The 21673-nt window shown below is 45.8% G+C and overlaps 1 protein-coding gene across 9 annotated transcripts in view; it reads left to right on the top strand.

Annotated features, from left to right (window-relative positions):
- Positions 1-21673, top strand: part of cadps2 (Ca++-dependent secretion activator 2) — a 454296-nt gene that overhangs the window by 190786 nt on the left and 241837 nt on the right. For all 9 annotated transcript variants that reach the window (XM_078416922.1, XM_078416921.1, XM_078416924.1 and 6 more), the window contains 3 exons: positions 1081-1161; positions 2846-3082; positions 7629-7750. In XM_078416922.1, the coding sequence (XP_078273048.1) occupies positions 1081-1161; positions 2846-3082; positions 7629-7750 (440 nt within the window). The remainder of the gene's footprint in view (positions 1-1080; positions 1162-2845; positions 3083-7628; positions 7751-21673) is intronic.

The following is a 21673-nucleotide window of genomic DNA, read 5'->3' as shown; positions in this document are numbered from 1 at the left end:
AGGAGACCTAGGACAGAAAGGTCTGTGTGGGAACGGGAAGGAGAATTAAAGTATTTAGCAACCGGGAGATCAGGTAGATTCAGGCGGTCTGAGTGAAGGTGTTCAGCGAAACGATCGTCCAGTCTCTGGCGCTGACAGGCAGCAACTTTACCGCTGCGCCGCTGAACGGAACAAAGCTTCGTTAACGGCTAACGTGAAATACATTACCACAGTGGCGGTGTGTTCCATGGGTGTGCAAGTACAAGGTTTAAGGGTGGAATATAATTCATCAATGCAGTCAGCAAATATCTTGCTTCGCAAGAGTAAAGAATGTTTTATTGACTCATGTTCCAGATAGAACAATGATATTCTTACTTGCAGCAGCACAACAGAATATGTAAACATAATGCTCTGTGAACAATATAATAAACGAGAAAAATGTTCAGTGTGTATATATATATGTGTGTGTATATATATATATATATATATATATATATATATATGTGGTGTGTGTGTGTGTGTATATAAGTATATATATATATATATATATTAACACCCACATCCACACACGCGCACACATATATATATCTATATCTGAGGAATGGGCCCAACGAGTCCACTTGGTCTAGTATATATATATTGTGTGTGTATGTATGTCTGTATTTATGCATATATAGGTGTATATATATATATATATATGTGTGTGTGTGTGTGTGTGTGTATATATATATATGTGTGTATATATGTATATATACACACACACAAACACATGCACACACACATAAAAAAACAAACAAACAATAATGGTGCAAAAAGACAAAACCCCCAGGTCTATGTAGTTCAGAGCTTATTAGGAGGTTGGAGTGTTTTATAACCTGATGGTTGTAGGGAAGAAGTTGTTCCTGAAACTGGACGTTACAGTTTTCGTAGCCAGAGCATTGCAGGCAGAACAGTGGATGCCATGTCAAGTAACTCTCAACAGATGCCGACTGGTTTGCTGGGTGTTTTCAACGTTCCAGGATTGTGGTTCAAGTTAGCAGCCACGGCGGCCCCGTTTTACGTTTCTCCACACTAAACCCCGTGATGTGTTCTGCCCTGTAGCTGGATAACTCGGACGAACAAGCAGCTCAGATCCGCAGAGAACTAGACGGGAGACTGCAAATGGCAGAGCAGCTGGCTAAGGTAAGTCTTCTCTGGCGATGAATATCGATAAATAGTTTTGTTTATTGTCAATAAAGATAGACACAAAATGCTGGAGTGACTCAGTGGGGACAGGCAGCATCTCTGGAGAGAAGGAATGGGGGACATTTCGGGTCGAGACTGACCCTTCTTCACCCATTCCTTCTCTCCAGGGGTGCTGCCTGTCCCGTTGAGTTACTCCAGCATTTTGTGTCTATCTTCGATTTAAACCAGCATCTGCAGTTCTTTCCTACACATTTATTTTATTGTCACGTGGATTCTGCCTGGTGTCAGTCGCAGATCTGGCAGTTGAGGATGAATGGGTGAAATGGGTGTCTGGGAGCAGAGCACGTTGGAGCCCTGGAAACGTTGTTTTATCATCCACTCCCTTGTTTAAGTCTCAAATTCTGCTTCGTATTTCTCAGTTTATAAAATTTTGATGTTACCAATTTGGAAGTGGTTGCTTTTCACTTAGCAAGATCACATTCCCAAATGAATTGGCTGATGAATCCCAGAAACCAACAGGGGTAGGGTTAGGGTTGGGTACAGTGAAAAGCTTTTGTTGCGCGCTAATCAGTCAACGGAAAGACAATACATGATTCCAACCGAGCCAGTCACAGTGTACAGATACACGATACACAGAATAACGTGAATAGCGTTTAGTACAAGATAAAGTGCAGTAAAGTCCAATCAAGGGTAGTCCGAGGGTCTCCAATGAGGAATACTGTCGCAAATGCACAAATTAGTCACAGAAGGTGATTGGGCCCTTTAAGACTGCTTCACTGTTCACTAAGACCTGAGTGTAACTTTAAGTCCACATTCCTCTCACCCCATCATAATCGTTCACCATATTTGCTATCAAATACCTAGTCATCTTTGCCTGAAGAATATTTAAAGAATCCGCCACTTTTTGAAGAAGAGAGTTCTAAAGGAAAAACAATTTGCCTCATAGAACATAGAAACATAGAAAATAGGTGCAGGAGGAGGCCCTTCGAGCCAGCACCGCCATTCATTGTGATCATGATTGATCGTCCCCAATCAATAACCCGTGCCTGCCTTCTCCCCATTAAATCCATCCAGTGATTTGGCCTCCACTGCCCTCTGTGGCAGACAATTCCACAAATTCACAACTCTCTGGATGAAAAAGTTTTTTCTCACCTCAGTTTTAAATGGCCTCCCCTTTATTCTAAGCCGCATCTTCATCTGAAATGTTTTTAAAAAATAATGACAGTGGCACAACGGTAGATTTGCTGCCTTCCAGCGCCAGAGACCCTAGTTCGATCCCGACCGCGAGTGCGGTCTATGCGGAGTTTGTACGTTTTCCCCGTGACCGCGTGGGTTTTCTCCAGACCTCAGGTTTCCTCCCAGAATCCAAAGACGTACAGGTTTGTAGGTTAATTGGCTTGGTAACATTGTAAATCGTCACTAATGTGTGTCGGATGGTGTTAGTGTGTGGGGATCACTGGGCAGTGTGGACTCGGTGGGACGAAGGGCCTATTTCATCGCTGTAACTCTAAACTAAACTAAACCCCTCTTTTAAGAAGAATCTCCCACTAAAAAGACCCTCCCGTACATACACCTCATCAACACCTCTTCCAACCACCAGGGCATGTTTTTTAACTTGGCCCCTCAGTCCTTGATGAACGTTTAGCTGTACATTCACAGTAACAACTCTTGCTGTTTCAAGGAGCGAAAATTTCTCAAGTTTGTGCAAAAGGACATGGAAAACATGTACATCGAGGAATTGAGATCTTCCGTCAACCTGCTCATGGCTAACCTCGAGAGCCTTCCGGTGGCAAAAGGAGGCCCAGAGTTCAAGTTGCAGAAGCTGAAGCGGTCTCAGAATTCCTCCTTCCTGGATATCGGAGATGAGAATGAAATTCAGCTCTCAAAGTCAGATGTGGTGCTGTCTTTTACGTTGGAGGTGAGAAAGTTGTGCAGCCATTGCGAATTGATAAGCTGTTATCATTTTTAATTAGGCGCTGCCAAAATTGTTCAATAATTAACGTGCGGCATGGTGGCGCAACGGTAGAGTTGCTGCCATTACAGCACCTGAGACCCGGGTTTGATCCCGACTACCGGTGCTCTCCGCACGGAGTTTGTACGTTCGCCCCGTGACCTGCGTGGGTTTTCTCCGAGATCTTCGGTCTCCTCCCACACTCCAAAGACGTACGGGTTTGTAGGTTAATTGTGGCTTGGTATAAAATGTAAATTGTCCCTAGTGTGTGCAGGATAGTGCTAGTGTGCCTGGATTGCTGGACGGCACGGACCCGGTGGGCCGAAGGGCCTGTTTACGCGCTGTATCTTTAAACTAAACTACACTAAATTTGTTACCTTGTTGACACTTGTGGATAAAACAAGGGTGAATTTGTTGTCTTGAGTTTTCGCTACCTGCTGCTGACAGCTGTCTAAACAGAGTCGAGAGCAACAAGACTTTTGAATTGGTCTTAATGGCTGCAAATGAAACAACTTATCAGTCCCAATCAACTCCTCGCAGAATGGAGTGATAGGTTTGACATTTTTGGTGCTAAGTTGAACTGTCGGAATGGAGAGTGAGGGATGGAAATGTCCCTTCTTTGGCCGATGGAAATCTTTTAGACTTGAGGTGAATTATTGCAAATGGAATTAGGCAAACGCCACCTAATTCCAGCAACGTTGTGTTTAGCTGCCAGCTTCTTCTTCAACCAGCATTCACAATACAGAATTCCAATGGGACACTGGAGTTGGACCAAAGCAAGAACGCTTAGTTCAATAAAGAGTCGTGTAGACAGTTAATTCCCGGGATGGCGGGACTGACATGTGATGAAAGAATGGATTGACTGGGCTTGTATTCACTGGAATTTAGAAGGATGAGAGGGGAGCTGACAGAAACATATAAAATTGTGAAGGGATTGGACAGGCTAGATGCAGGAAAAATGGTCCCCATGTTGGGGGAGTCCAGAACCAGGGGTCACAGTTTAGGAATAAGGGGTATGCCATTTAGGACTGAGACGAGGAAAAAGTTTTTCACCCAGAGAGTTGTGAATCTGTGGAATTGTCTGCCACAGAAGGCAGTGCTATCTGTATGGAGTTTGTACGTTCTCCCTGTGACCCTTCTTCTGCTGCAGATATAGATAGAGCTCTTAAGGATAGCGGAGTCAGGGGGTATGGGGAGAAGGCAGGAACGGGGTACTGATTGAGAATGATCAGCCATGATCACATTGAATGGCGGTGCTGGCTCGAAGGGCCGAATGGCCTCCTCCTGCACCTATTGTCTATTGTCTATTGACCTGCATGGGTTTACTCCGGTTTCCTCCTACACTCCAAAGACGTGCAGGTTTGTAGGTTAATTGGCTTTGGTATAAGTGTATATTGTCCCTCGTGTGTGTGCGATAGTCGATAGTGTTAATGTGAGGGGATTGCTGGTCTGCGTGGATTCGGTGGGCCAAAGGGCCTTTTTCCGCCCTGTATCTCTAAACTAAACTAAACTAAACTAAGCACGGATGGACCATTAAAGCACCATTGAAACGAAAGTGAAAGCAAACTGAAGGATGAAGCGTTAGCACAAAGGGGAAAGGGGGGCTCTTTAGTTTTAGAATCCTCTGCCCAGGGGATAAGTGTTTGTTTGTTTGCCCTTTCCGGTGAAGGTGCTGTGCACACGGCAGCCGGCCAACAGTCACTTGTCTTTTTCTTTTCCGTTCACTTTTAATTTAATTTTAATTTCAGGTTTTCGTGTACCTTGTTGTGTGTTGTGACTGTTGGAAGAGCAATTTCCCTCCGGGGAGGAATAAAGTTGTATCATTCTCTGCCTCAGAAGGCAGTGGAGGCCAATTCTCTGAATGCATTCAAGAGAGAGCTGGATAGAGCTCTTAAGGATAGCGGAGTCAGGGGGGTATGGGGAGAAGGCAGGAACGGGGTACTGATTGAGAATGATCAGCCATGATCACATTGAATGGCGGTGCTGGCTCGAAGGGCCGAATGGCCTCCTCCTGCACCTATTGTCTATATCGTATCGTATTGTATCGTTAGGACTCTGCTTTCCTTTTAGTTTACCTTCTAGGCCATGCCTTTCAGAACAGCTGCCCCATCACACTGACGATCGTGGAGCAGATGAATGTTCAGCTCCTGTCAGTTTGGTTTCCTTGACGGATTAGAAAAGGTTTGAGGCCAAAGTGAAAACGGGCGGTGTATAATTACATGGCGTGAACAGCAAGCGGTTTATTACCATAGTAACTGGAGCGTTGCCGAATCCTGGTTACCACCTCGCAGGTTTCTCTCGAACTGCTACCTTACCATCAAGAATTGTTAAGCGTGTCGGAAGGAGCTCCAGGTGGTGGTTTACGCCGAAGATAGACACAAAATGCTGGAGTGCCTCAGCGGGACAGCCAGCGTCTCTGGAGAGAAGGAATAGGTGACGTTTCGGGTCGGGACCCTTCTTCTGCTGCAGATGTAGAAAGGCCACCCAGTGTAAAGGTCGCGACTCTTGAGCTTATACGCAGCAAGCCGTTGACAGACAAATGTGTGCATAATGGTCATCCCTGTTTCTTTAGCGCACTAAATGTGCCAGCTCATTTAAGAGCCACCCCCACCCAATATTTTGAGGTCAGGTTTTTTTTTAACTGATATTCTTGCAACACTGACAGGAACAAGTGTGGCCCAGAACCGGAAGTGCAAAGGTAATTTTTGCCCAAAGTGCAAAATTCCAGCAGCTACAGTTGCAAATTCCACCAGCTGTATGTGGCACAGTAGCGCAGCGGTAAAGCTGCTGCCACACAGCGCCAGGGACCCGGGTTTGATCCTGACCACGGATGCTGTCTGTACGGAGTTTGCGCGTTCTCCCTGTGACCACGTGTCCGGGTGCGCCGGTTTCCTCCCACACTCCAAAGACGTGCAGGTTTGTAGGTCAATTGGCTTCGGAAAGAATTGTAAAGTGTCCCCAGTGTGTAGGATAGTGCCAGTGAACCACCAGTGGACCACCGATCGTTGGGCGGCGCGGACTTGGTGAGCCGAAGGGCCTGTTTCCACACTGTATCTCTAAAGTCTAAAGTTCCACCTGTCTCTACTGGCTTTGGGCACTTCTGCAGAGTGCAAGATTCAGGATACATTCTTCAGGAGAAAGTGAATTTTAACCTCGTGCCCAGATGTGTAGAGACGATGAAATCTGAGACTTACTGGGGCAGCACTGTGGCACAGCTGCTTGGTGTTTAGAACATAGACCAAAACAGCACAAGAATAGGCCATTCGGCCCACAATGTCTGTACTAAACATGATGCCAAGACCATGCATGGCTTATCGAGTTGAAAAATTATACATTTTGTGTTGATTTATTTTGCTTTTTTCAACACAAATTTACACATGAGAGTGAATTTTATTTGGCATCTCAGATTTTTGGGTAGTAAATTGTGAATTTTGTACGGGATAATTTTGTAACGCAAATGGCGAGAGATACCTTCATACACCCACCACCCTCTTTGTGAAAACGTTGCCCCTCAGGTTCCTTTTAAAACTTTCCCCGCGCACCTTAAACCTACGTCATATGGTTCTTGACTTGCCTGAATTGGGGGGAAAGACTGTACCTTCACTCTTTCTATTCTCCTCATGATGTTATAAACTTCTATAAGATCACCCCTCAGCCTCCAGCACTTCAAGGAATAGTCCTAGCCTGCCCAACATTTCCCGATAGCTCAGGCCCTTGAGTCTTGGCAACATCCTCTGCACTTTTTTAGGTTACTTTAGTTTAGAGAAACAGCGCGGAAACTAGGCCCTTCGGCCCACCGAGTCCGCACCGACCAGCGATCCCCGCACGCTTACACTATCTTACACACACTGGGGACAATTTACAACCACACCAAGTCTATTTACCTACAAACCTGTACGTCTTTGGAGTGTGGGAGGGAACCGGAGATCCCGGAAATAGCAGATCACGGGGAGAACATACAAACTCCATACAGACAATACACAGAGTCAGAATCGAACCCGGGCCTCTGGCGCTGTAAGGCAGCAACTCTACCGCTGCACCACCTTGTACTCTTTCCAATGCAATGGAATATGTATCGCATTGATGGATAATTCCACACATACAATTATTACTGACTTGAAAATGTATGGGGGAATATGAACAAAGTCAGATTTCCCCGAGTCAGATCATTCCTAATCCAGGGGGCTCCTGCATTAATGCGTGTAACACAGGCGGCTTGACTTTGTGTATGCAATATTCTTGTTGATCCAAAAGCTTGTTGCATTTTCAGATTGTTAGAATCTAAGGAATCTACAGTCCAAGGATTGAAACTGGTGGCCCTTAATCGCAGGAGCCCCTGTATTAATGCATGTAATTTAGGCAGAAGATAGACACAAAAAGCTGGAATAACTCAGCGGGACAGGCAGCATCTCTGGAGAGAAGGATGCTTCGGGTTGAGACCCGACCTCAGGCAGATTGACTTAAAATTCCTGTGAATGCAAAACTGCCGCTGATCCTTGTTGCATTTTTTCAGATTGTTATAATGGAAGTCCAAGGATTGAAATCGGTGGCGCCTAATCGTATTGTGTACTGCACAATGGAGGTGGAGGGTGGGGAGAAGCTTCAGACAGACCAGGCAGAAGCATCAAGACCACAGTAAGTTGCTTTTCACTCATATTTTGCTTGGGCAGCCAGTGGTATGAAAATCGACCTCTCTAGTAATCCTTGCTGTCCCTCACTCTCCATCCCTCCCCCATCCTTATTCTCTGACCATTCTGACTGTCTTCCTGATTAAATTTTATCTTTGTAAGCTTCGTTGTCACTTTCCCCTTGCTAACAGTGATCTATTCCACATCTTCCTTGATCTCTTAGATGTCCCTTAGATGTCTCGTTTTCACACCTTGCCCTTCCATATCTCTGTGGCTCCCTCTCAGCTGACTCTCAGTCTGAAGAAGGGTCTCGACCCGGAATGGCACCCATTCCTTCTATCCAAAGATGCTGCCTGACCCGCTGAGTAACTCCAGCATTTTGTGTCTATCTTCATTGTAAACCAGCTTCTGCAGTTCCTTCCTAGGACCGAGATGAGAAAACATTTTTTCACACAGAGAGTGGTGAGTCTGTGGAATTCTCTGCCACAGAAGGTAGTTGAGGCCAGTTCATTGGCTATATTTAAGAGGGAGTTAGATGTGGCCCTTGTGGCTAAAGGGATCAGGGGGTTTGGAGAGAAGGCAGGTACAGGTTACTGAGCTGGATGATCAGCCATGATCATATTGAATGGCGGTGCAGGCTCGAAGGGCCGAATGGCCTACTCCTGCACCTATTTTCTATGTTTCTATGTTTCTACACATCCACATTAAGTCACGCTGTCTTGATCTTCTCCTTGGTCAATTCTGAACATCATCACTGACTATTATTTCTCATTGTACAATTTCCGATACAGCTAAGGTTTGATGGCATAATTCCAACCTCTTCACTGTATCGCTATTCACTGTGTCAGTTTGTTAAACCATCAATCGTGTGCGTGATATTTGCGAACTACCTCTCATCGAATCACTCCCAAATTCTTACAAAGCAAGATGGAGAAACTAGGAACCGATGATACTGGAACCTTGAGCAAAGATTTAAGCACGTTGATATGTCAGTGCGTAAAAGCGTTAGTGGTAGACTTCAGAGATGCAGCGTGGAAACAGGCCCTTCGGCCCACCGAGGTCCATGCTGACCGGCGATCACCATCCTGCACACGAGGGGAATTTCACACAGAAGCCAATTAACCGACAAACCTGTGCGTCTTTGGAATGTGGGAATAAACCCGAGTAGCCGGAGAAAGTGCTGGAGTAACTCAACGGGTCAGGCAGCATCTCTGGAGGACATTAATAGGTGATGTTTCAGGTCTGAACCCTTCAATGGGTCCCGACATGAAACATCGCCCATCCATGTCGTTGCCTGACCCGCCGAGTTACTCCAGCTTTTAGTGTTTTGTTCTTACAAAGGGAAGTGGTTATAAACCGCGGAGTGACACAGTGGGGGCGGCACGGTAGTGCAGCTGGAAGTGCTGCTGCCTCACACTCCACCGCTGTGCCACTGTGCCACCCCCCCCCCCCCCCCCCGCTCTTTACACTTGGCTTGATTAGGCCCATGATGCTATTGAATTGAATTGTATTGAAAGATACAGCATGGAAACAGGCCGGTCCCAGCCCACCAAGTCCACGCTGTCCATCACTGGCTCTATGTTATCCCCACTTTTGCACCTGCCCCCTGCAGCACCAGAGACCTGGGTTCGATCCTGACTACGGGCGCTGCCTGTGTGGAGTTTGCACGTTTTACCAGTGACCACTACGTGGGTTTCCTTCCACATCCCGAAGACGGTGGGATTGTCGGTTAGTTGACCTCTGTAAAATTGCCCCCAGTGTGCGGGGAGTGTATGCAAAAGTGGGGATAACATAGAGCCAGCCCGAACGGGAGATCGATGGACAGCGTGGACTTAGTGGGCTGAAGGGCCTGTTTCCATGCTGTATCTTTCAATTCAATTCAATTCAATAGCATCATCAAGGCAAGTGTAAAGAGCAGTGGCCGGGGGTCAGCACGGTGGCGCAGCGGTAGAGTTGCTGCCTTTCCAGCGCCTGAGACCCAGGTTCGATCCTATTATAAAATCCTGTTTAATTTAGAATCTTAATTACACCACCAGGAAGGAAAACCAACTGATGTACCTTGGATAATTGGCAATGTTGAACAAATGCTGTTGTTCTGTTCATCTCTATGTTCAATAGAAACAGAAACCAGCAAAAAAGAGAGAGAGAGAGAGAGAGAGAGAGAGAGAGAGAGAGAGAGAGAGAGAGAGAGAGATAGTCAGAGCGAGAGAGAGAGGTCAGATGCATCATGTTGATGTTCAATATTACAAGTAAAATTACTGTGGCAACGAATTGTACAACTATAGCCTTTCAGTACGAATGCAATATGGATGTGTCTCATTCTTTAACTCAATACACAAGCCAAAACCAGCAAATTGAAAAGAAGCAAATAAATAAATATTTATTTAATTACAATTTTCATTAACTCAGCTGTCAAAGAAAACATTCTACAATATTTGGAATGTTGTGCTGAATGTGTTTCATCGCGTGTAGGCGGATGAGATGAGTTCATCTTGTCATCGTGTTCAGCACCAACACTGTGGGCCGAAGGGCCTGCTCCTGTGCTGCCCCTTTCCGTGTTCCAACGCCAGAAGATACAATTATTGTAATATTCTGAAGGGAACTAAATTTCAAGCCGCATCATGCACAACACAGCGGCGATTGTGAAGCGCAAGGAGCACCTGGAGGAAACCCACGTGGTCACGGGGAGAACGTGCAAACTCCACACAGGCAGCACCCGAGGTCAAGATCGAACCCGTGTTTCTGGCAATGTGAGGCAGCGGCTCTACCAGCTGTGTGACTGTGTTGACCTTTGCGAGGTTCGGTCAATAGTCTGATACCAGAGGGGAAGAAGCTGTTCCTGAATCTGATGGTACATGCTTTCAAGCTTCTGTACCTGCGTGGGTACCCTCAGGGTTCTCTGGCTTCCCCTCACATTCCAAAAACGTACAGGTTTGTATTTTAATTGCCTTCTGTAATTTGCAAAGAGTGCGTAGGATACAACTGGCGATTGGGTGATCGCTGGTCAGCACGGACTCAGTGGACCAAAGAGTAAATTTCCATACTGCAGCTCTAAACTAAACTAAACTAAACTAAATAAACTAAAAACTAAGGTGGCGCAACAGTAGAGTTGCTGCCTTGCAGCGCCAGAGACCCGGGTTCCATCCCAACCTACGGGCCCTGTCTGTACGGAGTTTGTACGTTCTCCTCGTGACCACGTGGGTTTTCTCCGAGATCTTCGGTTTCCTCCACACTCCAAAGACGTACAGGTATGTAGGTTAATTGGCTTGGTAGAAGTGTAAGTTGTCCCTGGCGTGTGTAGGATAGTGTTAATGCGCGGGGATCGCTGGTTGATGCAGAATCAGTGGGCCTAAGGGCCTGTTTCCGCGCTGTATCTCTAAACTAAACTAAACTAAAATCAATCAACAAATTAGGTGAAAGCTTGGATACGAGGGCACGATTCTCTCCATTTTCATGATGGATCTGAAACGTTACTTCAGTGGCCAGTTTGAATGCGCATACAACGTGACAGTTCTCCATAGAATCAGCTCCTTGTAACTTTCCATCCACCACACAACTGAGCATTTGCACTTTCTCAGCATTGCTCACTAGTGTGAGAAAAATTGGAGGGTTACCATAGCAATTTCTGGGGCCACGGCTGGCATCACCGGCATCATCGCAAGCTCTTCGTGAGGAGTTATGGCCAAGCTTGTGCTTCAGCAGGAACTGAAGTAAGGATAAGGGCAGCACAGTGGCACGGCTGGTAGCACTGCTGACCCACAACCACCACAAGCCCAGGGTTCGATCCTGACCTCAGCTGCTGCCTGTGTGGACCTTGCACATTCTCCCTGTGACCGCCTGGGTTTCCTTTGGCTTCGGCTTAGTTTAGTTTAGAGATAAAGCGTGGAAGCAGGCTCCTTAGGCCACTGAGTCCACACCGACCAAAGATCAGCCCACCAAGACCATGCCCAACCAGCGATCGCACTAGCACTATCCCACACACTAGGGTCAATTTACAATTTACAGAAGCCTATCAACTCCGCAAATCTGCACCTCTTTGGAATGTGGGAGGTAACCGGAGCACCCAGAGAAAGCCCACCTGGTTATGGGGAGAAGTGGGAGAAAACTCCAATAATTGGCACAGTTGGGTGGAAGTATTGTTAAATGGGTTGTGCAGGAAGGAACTGCAGGTGCTGGTTTAAACCGAAGGTAGACACAGAAAGCTGGAGTAACTCAGCGGGACAGGCAGCATCTCCGGAGAGAAGGCATGGGTGACGTTTGTACAATGGGTTGCCGGGTTCTATTTAGCAATGCATGGCACAGTGATTGAACAACACACCTGAGACTACTTAGAGTCACACGGCATGGAATCAGGTTCTTCAGCCCAACTCATCCATGCTGATCAAGATGCATCGTCAAAGGCAGAAGCATTTAGCCCATGTCCCTGGAAACCTTTCCCATCCACATACCTGTCCAAATGTCTTTTAAATGTTATTGTATCTGCCTCAACGACCTCCTCTGGCAGCTCGTTCCATATACCCACTGTTACATATGCTACATATTCATTGTAGCAGTCCCAACCTCCTGCACTACTTTGTATCAGGCACACTCACCACACACACACACACACTGTGATTAGGTATGTAAGCACTTTTCAGTATCACTACGCCACACAGGCAAGGAGCTGAATAAAGGAGTAAATTAAGGCAACTGAAACAACCTGAATTGTGTCGTTATTATCAGGACATCAAACCCGAAGACACAACATGGTGGCAGCGGTGACTTTCGAGTAAAAACCCGCGCTATTGTGAATCGCTATTGTGAATTAGGAACAGCGGCTGCAGAGAAATTGATTTTTTTTGTGCACCCGCCTAACAACACAAGATGGCGGCCTCCACAGCAGCAATGAGCCTCCACCCTACGATGAACTGGGACGCCGATGATGTGGTGGAGGCGTTCAAGAAATTCAAACAAAAGAGCCAGCTGGCATTTAAAAGCTTCCTGAAAGGAACTGCAGATGAAGAGAAGGTCAGTTATATTTTACTATGGCTCGGGGAGAAGGGTCTAGACATTTTTAACAGTTGGAGCTTAACAGAGCCTGACTGCAATAATCCGGGAATAGTCCTTGAAAGGTTTGCGAACCATATGGAGCCCAAATCAAACCACAGAATCCATCGGTATGAGTTCCAAGGGCTAAGACAAGACCCACAAGAAACAACCGACACTTTCCTTTCGAGACTAAGGAACGTGGCCAAGAAATGCAGATTTGGTGATGAAGATGACAGAATTGTCGACCAGCTAATATGGGGGTGCGCCCACCAAGAGGTCCAAAAGTCCCTAATAGGGAAAGACACCCTCAACCTAAAAGACGCCGTAGATGCTGCCAGAGCTTTCGAAGCCACAAGGAAACAAATGTCCTCCCTCTGCCTTCAAGTTGGCTCATCTCAGAGCAGCACCAGAGTGAATATAGACGCTCTCTCAAAACGTGACCCTGGCTCCACCTTAAAGGCTCCAAAGCAGACATTTTCTAGGCATGCAAACAAACAAGCAAGCCAAAGAAGCTGCTGGAACTGCGGTACAGAGCATGCATTTGATGATCGCAGGGCGTGCCCAGCATACGGGACTACCTGCAACTCATGTGGGAGGCCTAACCACTGGAAGAAAATGTGTAGGTCAACAAAATCATACAGCACCAAGCCAAAGCAGCAATGGTCAAAGAACGATAGAAATACGAGAAGGAAACAAATACACGCACACGTCCAACAGGAAGAGGAGATAACCTCAGATACCTCTGAGGAAGAATTCCTTTCCGTTGGGACCATTGACGTCCACGAAATGGGAAACAGCAAAACACATAGCAACAGAGAGGAAGCATATACTATAATACAACTACAGAAAAAAGTGGGAAAGAAAAGAACAACGATTAATCTAAGGCTCAAAATTGATACTGGAGCCCAGAGCAATATCTTACCAGTCAATCTTTACGGAAAGATATTCCCTGAACACATGACAAAAGATGGCAGCGTCAGGAAAGGAATCCTTGGAAGTAGCGATGTAGTCCTAGCTGCATACGGAGGTTCCATAATCCCACAGCTAGGCAAAATAATCATAGCAGGAACATACAAAGGGAAAGAAGTGAAATGCCCCTTCTTCATCACTAAATCGAAAGGACCTGCTATTCTCGGCCTGAACACGTGCCAAAGACTGAAGATTGTGTCAATCAACTATGAAATCAAGACAAACTCCTGCAGAATTGACAGAAACATACCCATCAAAAACCGGCCGCCCATCAGGAACAAAGAAGAATTGATGGACATGTACCCAGAGTGTTTTGACGATACCGTTGGTTGTTTTGAGGAATACGAATACCATATCACAGTAGACCCCAGTGTGAAGCCAGTGATCCACCCACCCCGCCGTGTTCCCCTTGAACTGAAAGAGAGGCTAAGGGAACAACTAAACGAAATGGAAGAAAAGGGCATCATCACAGCAATAACTAAACCAACTGATTGGGTAAATTCAATTGTTATCAAAGAAAAGCCAAACGGAAAACTAAGGATATGCCTTGATCCCAGGGATCTGAACAATGCATTGAAGCGCGACCATTATCCAACTCCAACCCTTGAAGAGATCACACCCGCACTAGCCGGTTCCAAGGTGTTCAGCAAGCTGGATGCTAGCAATGGATATTGGAACGTCAAAATAGACCGGAAGTCATCAATGCTCACCACTTTCAACACGCCATTTGGCAGATTCAGATTCAACAGGCTCCCATTCGGGCTGAAGGTGAGTCAAGATGTCTTCCAGCGGAAAATAGATGAAACATACAAAGGCTGTAAAGGGGCAATCGGGATAGCAGATGATATCCAAGTATACGGCAGAGATGAAAACACGCATGATTACAACCTCCATGAGGCTATGGAAAAAACTCGAAGAGCCGGCATAAAGCTCAATGCAGACAAATGCATAATCAAAGAAAGGGAGTGCAAATTCTTTGGACTGATTTACTCTGCAGAAGGAGTGAAACCGGACCCTACAAAAGTGGATGCTATCAACCACATGGAGGAACCCAAAGACAAGAAACAGTTAAGAAGTTTCCTAGGGCTCATACAATACATGGGAGTCTTCATACCTAAGCTTGCTAATCATACAGCAAATCTCCGTGAATTGATGAAAGACGACGCTGAATTTGATTGGTGTGCTTCACATAGCCAAGATTTTGGGAAATTAAAACAACTCATCAGCAAAGAAACGATCCTGCAGTACTATGACAGACAGAAACCTGTAACACTCCAAGTTGATGCCTCCATGAGAGGAGTTGGAGCAGTACTGATACAAAATGGCCGACCTATTGCGTATGCATCCAAAGCACTCACTCCTACAGAATCAAGGTACGCAAACATAGAGAGAGAACTCTTAGCAGTAGTCTATGGCTGCGAGAAATTTCACACTTACCTATATGGAAGGTATTTCGACATCGAAACAGACCACCGCCCTCTAGAACAAATCGGAAAAAAAAACCTCACCAAAGCACCAGCCAGACTACAGAGACTATTACTGAGGCTACAGAGCTACGACTACAACATCAGATACAAGCCAGGAAAAGACCTGCTGCTAGCTGACGCCCTATCCAGACTATCAACACATGACAAACAAGAGATGGAAGGGCTGAGCATAAAGATCCACCACATTGTGAGTGTGACAAGCGTGAAGCTGGAACAGATTAAAGAGGAAACAGCCAGAGATGAAGAACTCCAGCTCCTCACCCAAATGGTAATACAGGGGTGGCCAGAAAAGAGACAACAAGTTCAGCCTATCCTCCGCGAATACTGGACCATCCGTGATGATATTTCGGTAGAGAATGGAGTCCTGCTGGCCGGATCACGAATCATCATACCCAAGTCCATGAAAAAAGAAATCCTCGAAAAGATCCACCAAGGACACTTAGGAATGGAAAAGTGCAGACTCCGTGCTAAATCCGCTGTGTACTGGATAGGCATGTACAAGGACATAGAAAAGCTGGTATCTACATGCCACATATGCCAAAAATACAGGAATTCACAACAGAAGGAGGAAATGACACCCAGTGATATCCCAAGCCGGCCATGGCAAACCATCGGAGCAGACCTGTTCACAGAGAACCAGCAATGGTATTTGATTATGGCCTGCTACTACTCCAAATTCCCATTTGTGAGAAACATAAAGGACTTGAAAGCTAAAACAATTGTGTCAATTGTTAGAGGGTTGTTTGCAGAGCAAGGAATACCTGAGCAGATCGTATGTGACAATGGAACCCAATTCACATCTCGGGAATTCAGAGAGCTGGCCACCGAATACGGGTTCAAAATCACAACATCTTCACCACATTACCCAAAGGGCCATGGGTTTATTGAAAGGCAAGTACAGACAGCCAAGAAAATACTAATAAAATGCCGAGAGGCAAAGGAGGATCCAAACCTGGCACTATTATCCTTACGGGCAACTCCACTAAAGGCTGACATGAAGTCTCCTGCAGAAATGCTAAATGGCAGGAAATACAAAACCACCCTGCCAAGCAAAATCCAACCCCCTATCGACCAAGAAGAAACAAGGGCAAAATTGGCAGCTGCCCAGGAGGAGGGGCTGAAACAATACAACAAAAATGCACAGTACTTGCCTGAACTATTTCAAGGCCAAAACGTACATGCTCAGGATCCAATAACAAAGAAATGGACCCCAGCACAAATCACCAGTAGGGCTGGAACCCCAAAATCATATATCATAGAGACAGAACCGGGCAGGCAGTTGAGACGAAACAGAATTCACATCCGCCCGACACCTGAAATGTCAACACCTGCAACTTCAAAGACAACACCAGCAACTCCTAGGACACCACCCACAGCAACAGCAACACCTGCCATTGATGACAACACATTCTCACAAACTGCTACCAGTGAGTTATATAGTCAACCAGCACCAACCAATGGCCAGGAAACGACTCAACAAGTCACCAATACATCGAGTGCAACACTGCAGGCAACAACCAGATCTACTAGATCCAGGAGCAACATCTTACCCCCAGCGCGTTATCGCTAGCACTGGAAGGGACAAGTCACAAGTCACGCCAAGACATGACTCTTGACTGGCTACGCACTACCTGAAAGAAAACAAGCTGCCATTATATATTTTGTTGTGTAGTATAGTAGAAAGCAGAATGCCATGAATGTGGGCAGAATAATCCCACGGTATCTGCTACAGGATTGCCACCCTCGCTCTGGAAATCCTCTAGTGTCACTAACTTTTATTCTTTTCTTTTGAGAAGGGGGGATGTTACATATGCTACATATTCATTGTAGCAGTCCCAACCTCCTGCACTACTTTGTATCAGGCACACTCACCACACACACACACACACTGTGATTAGGTATGTAAGCACTTTTCAGTATCACTACGCCACACAGGCAAGGAGCTGAATAAAGGAGTAAATTAAGGCAACTGAAACAACCTGAATTGTGTCGTTATTATCAGGACATCAAACCCGAAGACACAACACCCACTGCTCTCTGATTAAAAAAATGCCCCCTCGGGTTCCTATTAAATCTTTCCCCTCTAACCTTATACCGATGCCCTCTGGTTCTTGATTAACCCCTGTGTAAAGACCTATGTGCATTCCCTTTATCTATTCCCCTCGTGATGTTATACTCCTTTTATTTATGACTTGGCTGCCATTTTCTTCTGCCGTGCGGGATGCGGTGGGAAGGTAAATTTTGTTCTTATGTGTGCATGTGGCATTTGGCTTTAATGGGCAAGTGATATCTTCGCCCACTGCTAAACATTGGCTAAATGGAATGTAATTATGAGAGTAATCTTGTGTGCGTTTAGATTTTTCTTTTGATGTGAAGAAAAGTCTCCCAATAACTGCAGAATAATCCTTTTGATGGAAAGATCAAAAGTTATCACAGTCAGGCTGCCCTGTTGTGAAACTCTTCAGAATTGAGCCCCTGAGCCACTCAGTTTCCTTTGTAAATAAATGATGCATTTCTTTTTATTGAGGAGCCCCAGAAGGAGACAAAATACTGAGGTTTATCGTCTGTTAGCAGGACAGAAGAGGAAGAGGCTCATCAAATAGAGATTTTGTGATGTGCAGGGAAGGAACTGCAGACGCAGGCTCAAACCAAACTGCAGATGCTGGTTTAGACACAAAATGCTGGAGTAACTCAGCGGGGACAAGCGACCATCTCTGGAGAGAAGGAATGGGTGACGATTCGGATCGAGGCCCTTCTTCAGACTGAGAGTCAGGGGAGAGGGAAACAAGAGACATAGATGGTGATGTGTGGATAGACTAGGCTTGTACTGGATGGACTAGGCTTGTACTGGATAGACTAGGCTTGTACTGGATAGACTAGGCTTGTACTGGATAGACTAGGCTTGTACTGGATAGACTAGGCTTGTACTGGATAGACTAGGCTTGTACTCGCTGGAATTTAGAAGACTGAGGGGGGATCTTATAGAAACATATAAAATTCTTAAGGGGTTGGAGAGGCTAGATGTGGGAAGAGAGGGTCTCGACCCGAAACGTCACCCATTCCTTCTCTCCCGAGATGCTGCCTGACCTGCTGAGTTACTCCAGCATTGTGTGAATAAATCGATTTGTACCAGCATCTGCAGTTATTTTCTTATACTACTAGATGCGGGAAGATTGTTCCCGATGTTGGGGGAGTCCAGAACCAGGGGTCACAGCTTAAGGATAAGGGGGAAGTCTTTTAGGACCGAGATGAGAAAACATTTCTTCACACAGAGAGTGGTGAGTCTGTGGAATTCTCTGCCACAGAAGGTAGTTGAGGCCAGTTCATTGGCTATATTTAAGAGGGAGTTAGATGTGGCCCTTTTTGCTAAAGGGATCAGGGGGTATGGAGAGAAGGCAGGTACAGGTTACTGAGCTGGATGATCAGCCATGATCATATTGAATGGCGGTGCAGGCTCGAAGGGCCGAATGGCCTACTCCTGCACCTATTTTCTATGTTTCTATGTTTCTATGTGGAGAGATAAAGAACAAATTAATGAAAGTAATGCAAAAAAGTTACGATGATAAAGGGAAACGGGCCATTGTTAACTGTTTGGTGGGTGAGAATGAGAAGCTGGTACAACTCGGGTGGGTGAGGGATGGAGAGGGAGGGAATGTAGGAGTTACTTGCATTGATGATTGAAGCAACTAACGCGTGATGTTAGTTCTTGTGTTTAGTCTTGTGTTTAAGAGCCTGGAACATTGAAGAATGCAGGGAAATATGAAACGATTAATGAAGAGAGAATTTTCTGACTGTAATTCTTTTCTCTTCACGTTGTGTGAGGAATGGGAGACGTGGCTTATTAATTCATTCCCACTCATCACACCATCCTGTTCGATCCCCTATACAATGGAACTAGTCATGAAATTCCACAATAAATGAAAGATTTAATTGGAATCGAGAAGCAGAGGACATTGGTTTCAGGTGTGATGGGAAAGATTTAGTAGGAACCTGAGGGGAAACTTTTTTACACAAAGGGAGGTTTAGTTTTTAATTTTGGTTTTAGCGATACAGCTCAGAATTAGGCCCCTTCAGCCCACCGAGTCCGCACCGACCAGCGATCTCCGTACACTAGCACTATCCTACACACTAGGGACAATTTACAATCTTTACCAAAGCCAATCAACCTACAAACCTGCACGCCTTTGGAATGTGGGAGGAAACTGGAGCACCCAGAGAAAACCCACGCGGTCACGGGGAGAACATACAAACTTCGTACAGACAGCACCCGTAGTCGGGATTGAACCCGGGTCTCTAGCGTTGTAAGGCAGCAACTCTACCACTGCGCCACCGTGCCATCCCTAAAGTGGGTATGTGGAACGAGCTGCCAAAGGAGGTTGTTGAGGCAGATACTATCGCAACGTTTAGGAAATATTTAGAAACGTAGAAATATAGAAACATAGAAAATAGGTGCAGGAGGAGGCCATTCGGCCCTCCGAGCCAGCACCGCCATTCATTGTGATCATGGCTGATCGTCCCCGATCAGTAACCCGTGCCTGCCTTCTCCCCATATCCCTTGATTCCACTAGCCCCTAGAGCTCTATCTAACTCTCTCTTAAATCCATCCAGTGATTTGGCTTCCACTGCTCTCTGTGGCAGAGAATTCCACAAATTCACGACTCTCTGGGTGAAAAAGTTTTTTCTCACCTCAGTTTTAAATGGCCTCCCCTTGATTCTAAGACTGTGGCCCCCTGGTTCTGGACTCACCCAACATTTGGAACATTTTTCCTGCATCTAGCTTGTCCAGTAGTCCTTTTATAATTTTATATGTTTCTATAAGAAAAGATTTACTTTGACTTTACAACTCAACTCAACCATCATTGGCACATGCATTAAGTTAAACCCCAGCTGTAATTTGGGATGAGAGGAGATCTTAGAGAAACATATAACATTCTTAAGGGATTGCACGGTTAGATGTAGGAAAAATGTTCCTGATTTTGGGGGAGTCCAGAACCAGGGTCACAGTTTAAGAATTAGGGGTAGGCCATTTAAGACTGAGATGAGGAAAAAACTTTTTCACCCAGAGAGTTGTGAATCTGTGGAATTCTCTGCCACAGAAGGCAGTGGAGGCCAATTCACTGGATGTTTTCAAGAGTGAGTTAGATTTAGCTCTTCGGGCAAACGGAATCATGGGATATGGGGAGAAAGCAGGAAGGGGGGGGGCCATGATCATATTGAAAGGTGGTGCTGGCTCGAAGGATCGAATGGCCTACTCCTGCACCTATTTTCTATGTTTCCATGTAACACCACACCTGGTATAAAAGAAGCTGAACGTTGAATCGACGAGCAATCGAGTCGAGAGTTGCTGTGGAAACACAAAAAGATACCAGGAGTGAAGGCTCCCAGCTACAAAATTGAAGCAGATCTTTTTAGATTAATCCAATAACGGCTCAAAATAGCTCAGTGGTTTTGAAATGACAGGATCACAGAAAAAAATAAAGATGTAATGTGATTTATTAAACCCACAGGTTCTGGAAACTAAATGGCAACTCACGGCACTGGTGGTGGTGCAATCCCTGCCTCACAGCACCAGAGACCCGGGTTCAATCCCGATCTCGGGTGCTGAATGTGTGGAGTTTGCACGTTCTCTCTGTGGCCACGTGGGTTCCCTCCGGGTGCTCCGATTTCCTCCCGCATCCCAAAGGTGTGCAGGTTTGTGGGTTGATTGGTTTCTGCAAATTGCCCCCCCGCGTGCAGGGAACGGATGCGAAGGTGGGATAACATAGAAATAGGGTGAGCCTCGATGGTCAACGTGGATTTGATGGGCCAAAGGGCCATCAAATGTTTCCATGCTGCATTTTTCAATCGATCAATCGAAAAGACCGCAGCGTCAATCGAAAGACTGGAGCGACTAGGCTTGCATACACTGGAATTTAGAAGGATGAGAGGAGATCTTATCGAAACGTGTAAGATTATTAAGGGGTTGGACACGTTAGAGGCAGGAAACATGTTCCCAAATGTTGGGGGAGTCCAGAACAAGGGGCCACAGTTTAAGAATAAGGGGTAGGCCATTTAGAATTGAGATGAGGAAAAACTTTTTCAGTCAGAGAGTTGTGAATCTGTGGAATTCTCTGCCTCAGAAGGCAGTGGAGGCCAATTCTCTGAATGCATTCAAGAGAGAGCTAGATAGAGCTCTTAAGGATAGCGGAGTCAGGGGGTATGGGGAGAAGGCAGGAACGGGGTACTGATTGAGAATGATCAGCCATGATCACATTGAATGGCGGTGCTGGCTCGAAGGGCCGAATGGCCTCCTCCTGCGTCTATTGTCTATTGTCTATTGTCTATTGCCCCCCATTCTAATAGACCATCATTTGATGGCAAAGCAGGCAGCATACCAATATATTTTCTGCCGTGTGTTGGATGGTGCTTTTGATGCCAGCTTTCAATCCAAAGGTTGCTTCCTAGCA

This window comes from Rhinoraja longicauda, chromosome 20 (assembly GCF_053455715.1).
Source record: "Rhinoraja longicauda isolate Sanriku21f chromosome 20, sRhiLon1.1, whole genome shotgun sequence".
Classification (NCBI taxonomy): domain Eukaryota; kingdom Metazoa; phylum Chordata; class Chondrichthyes; order Rajiformes; family Arhynchobatidae; genus Rhinoraja; species Rhinoraja longicauda.
The sequence above is the reverse complement of the archived record's forward strand: the minus strand, read 5'-3'. Positions and strand labels throughout refer to the sequence as shown.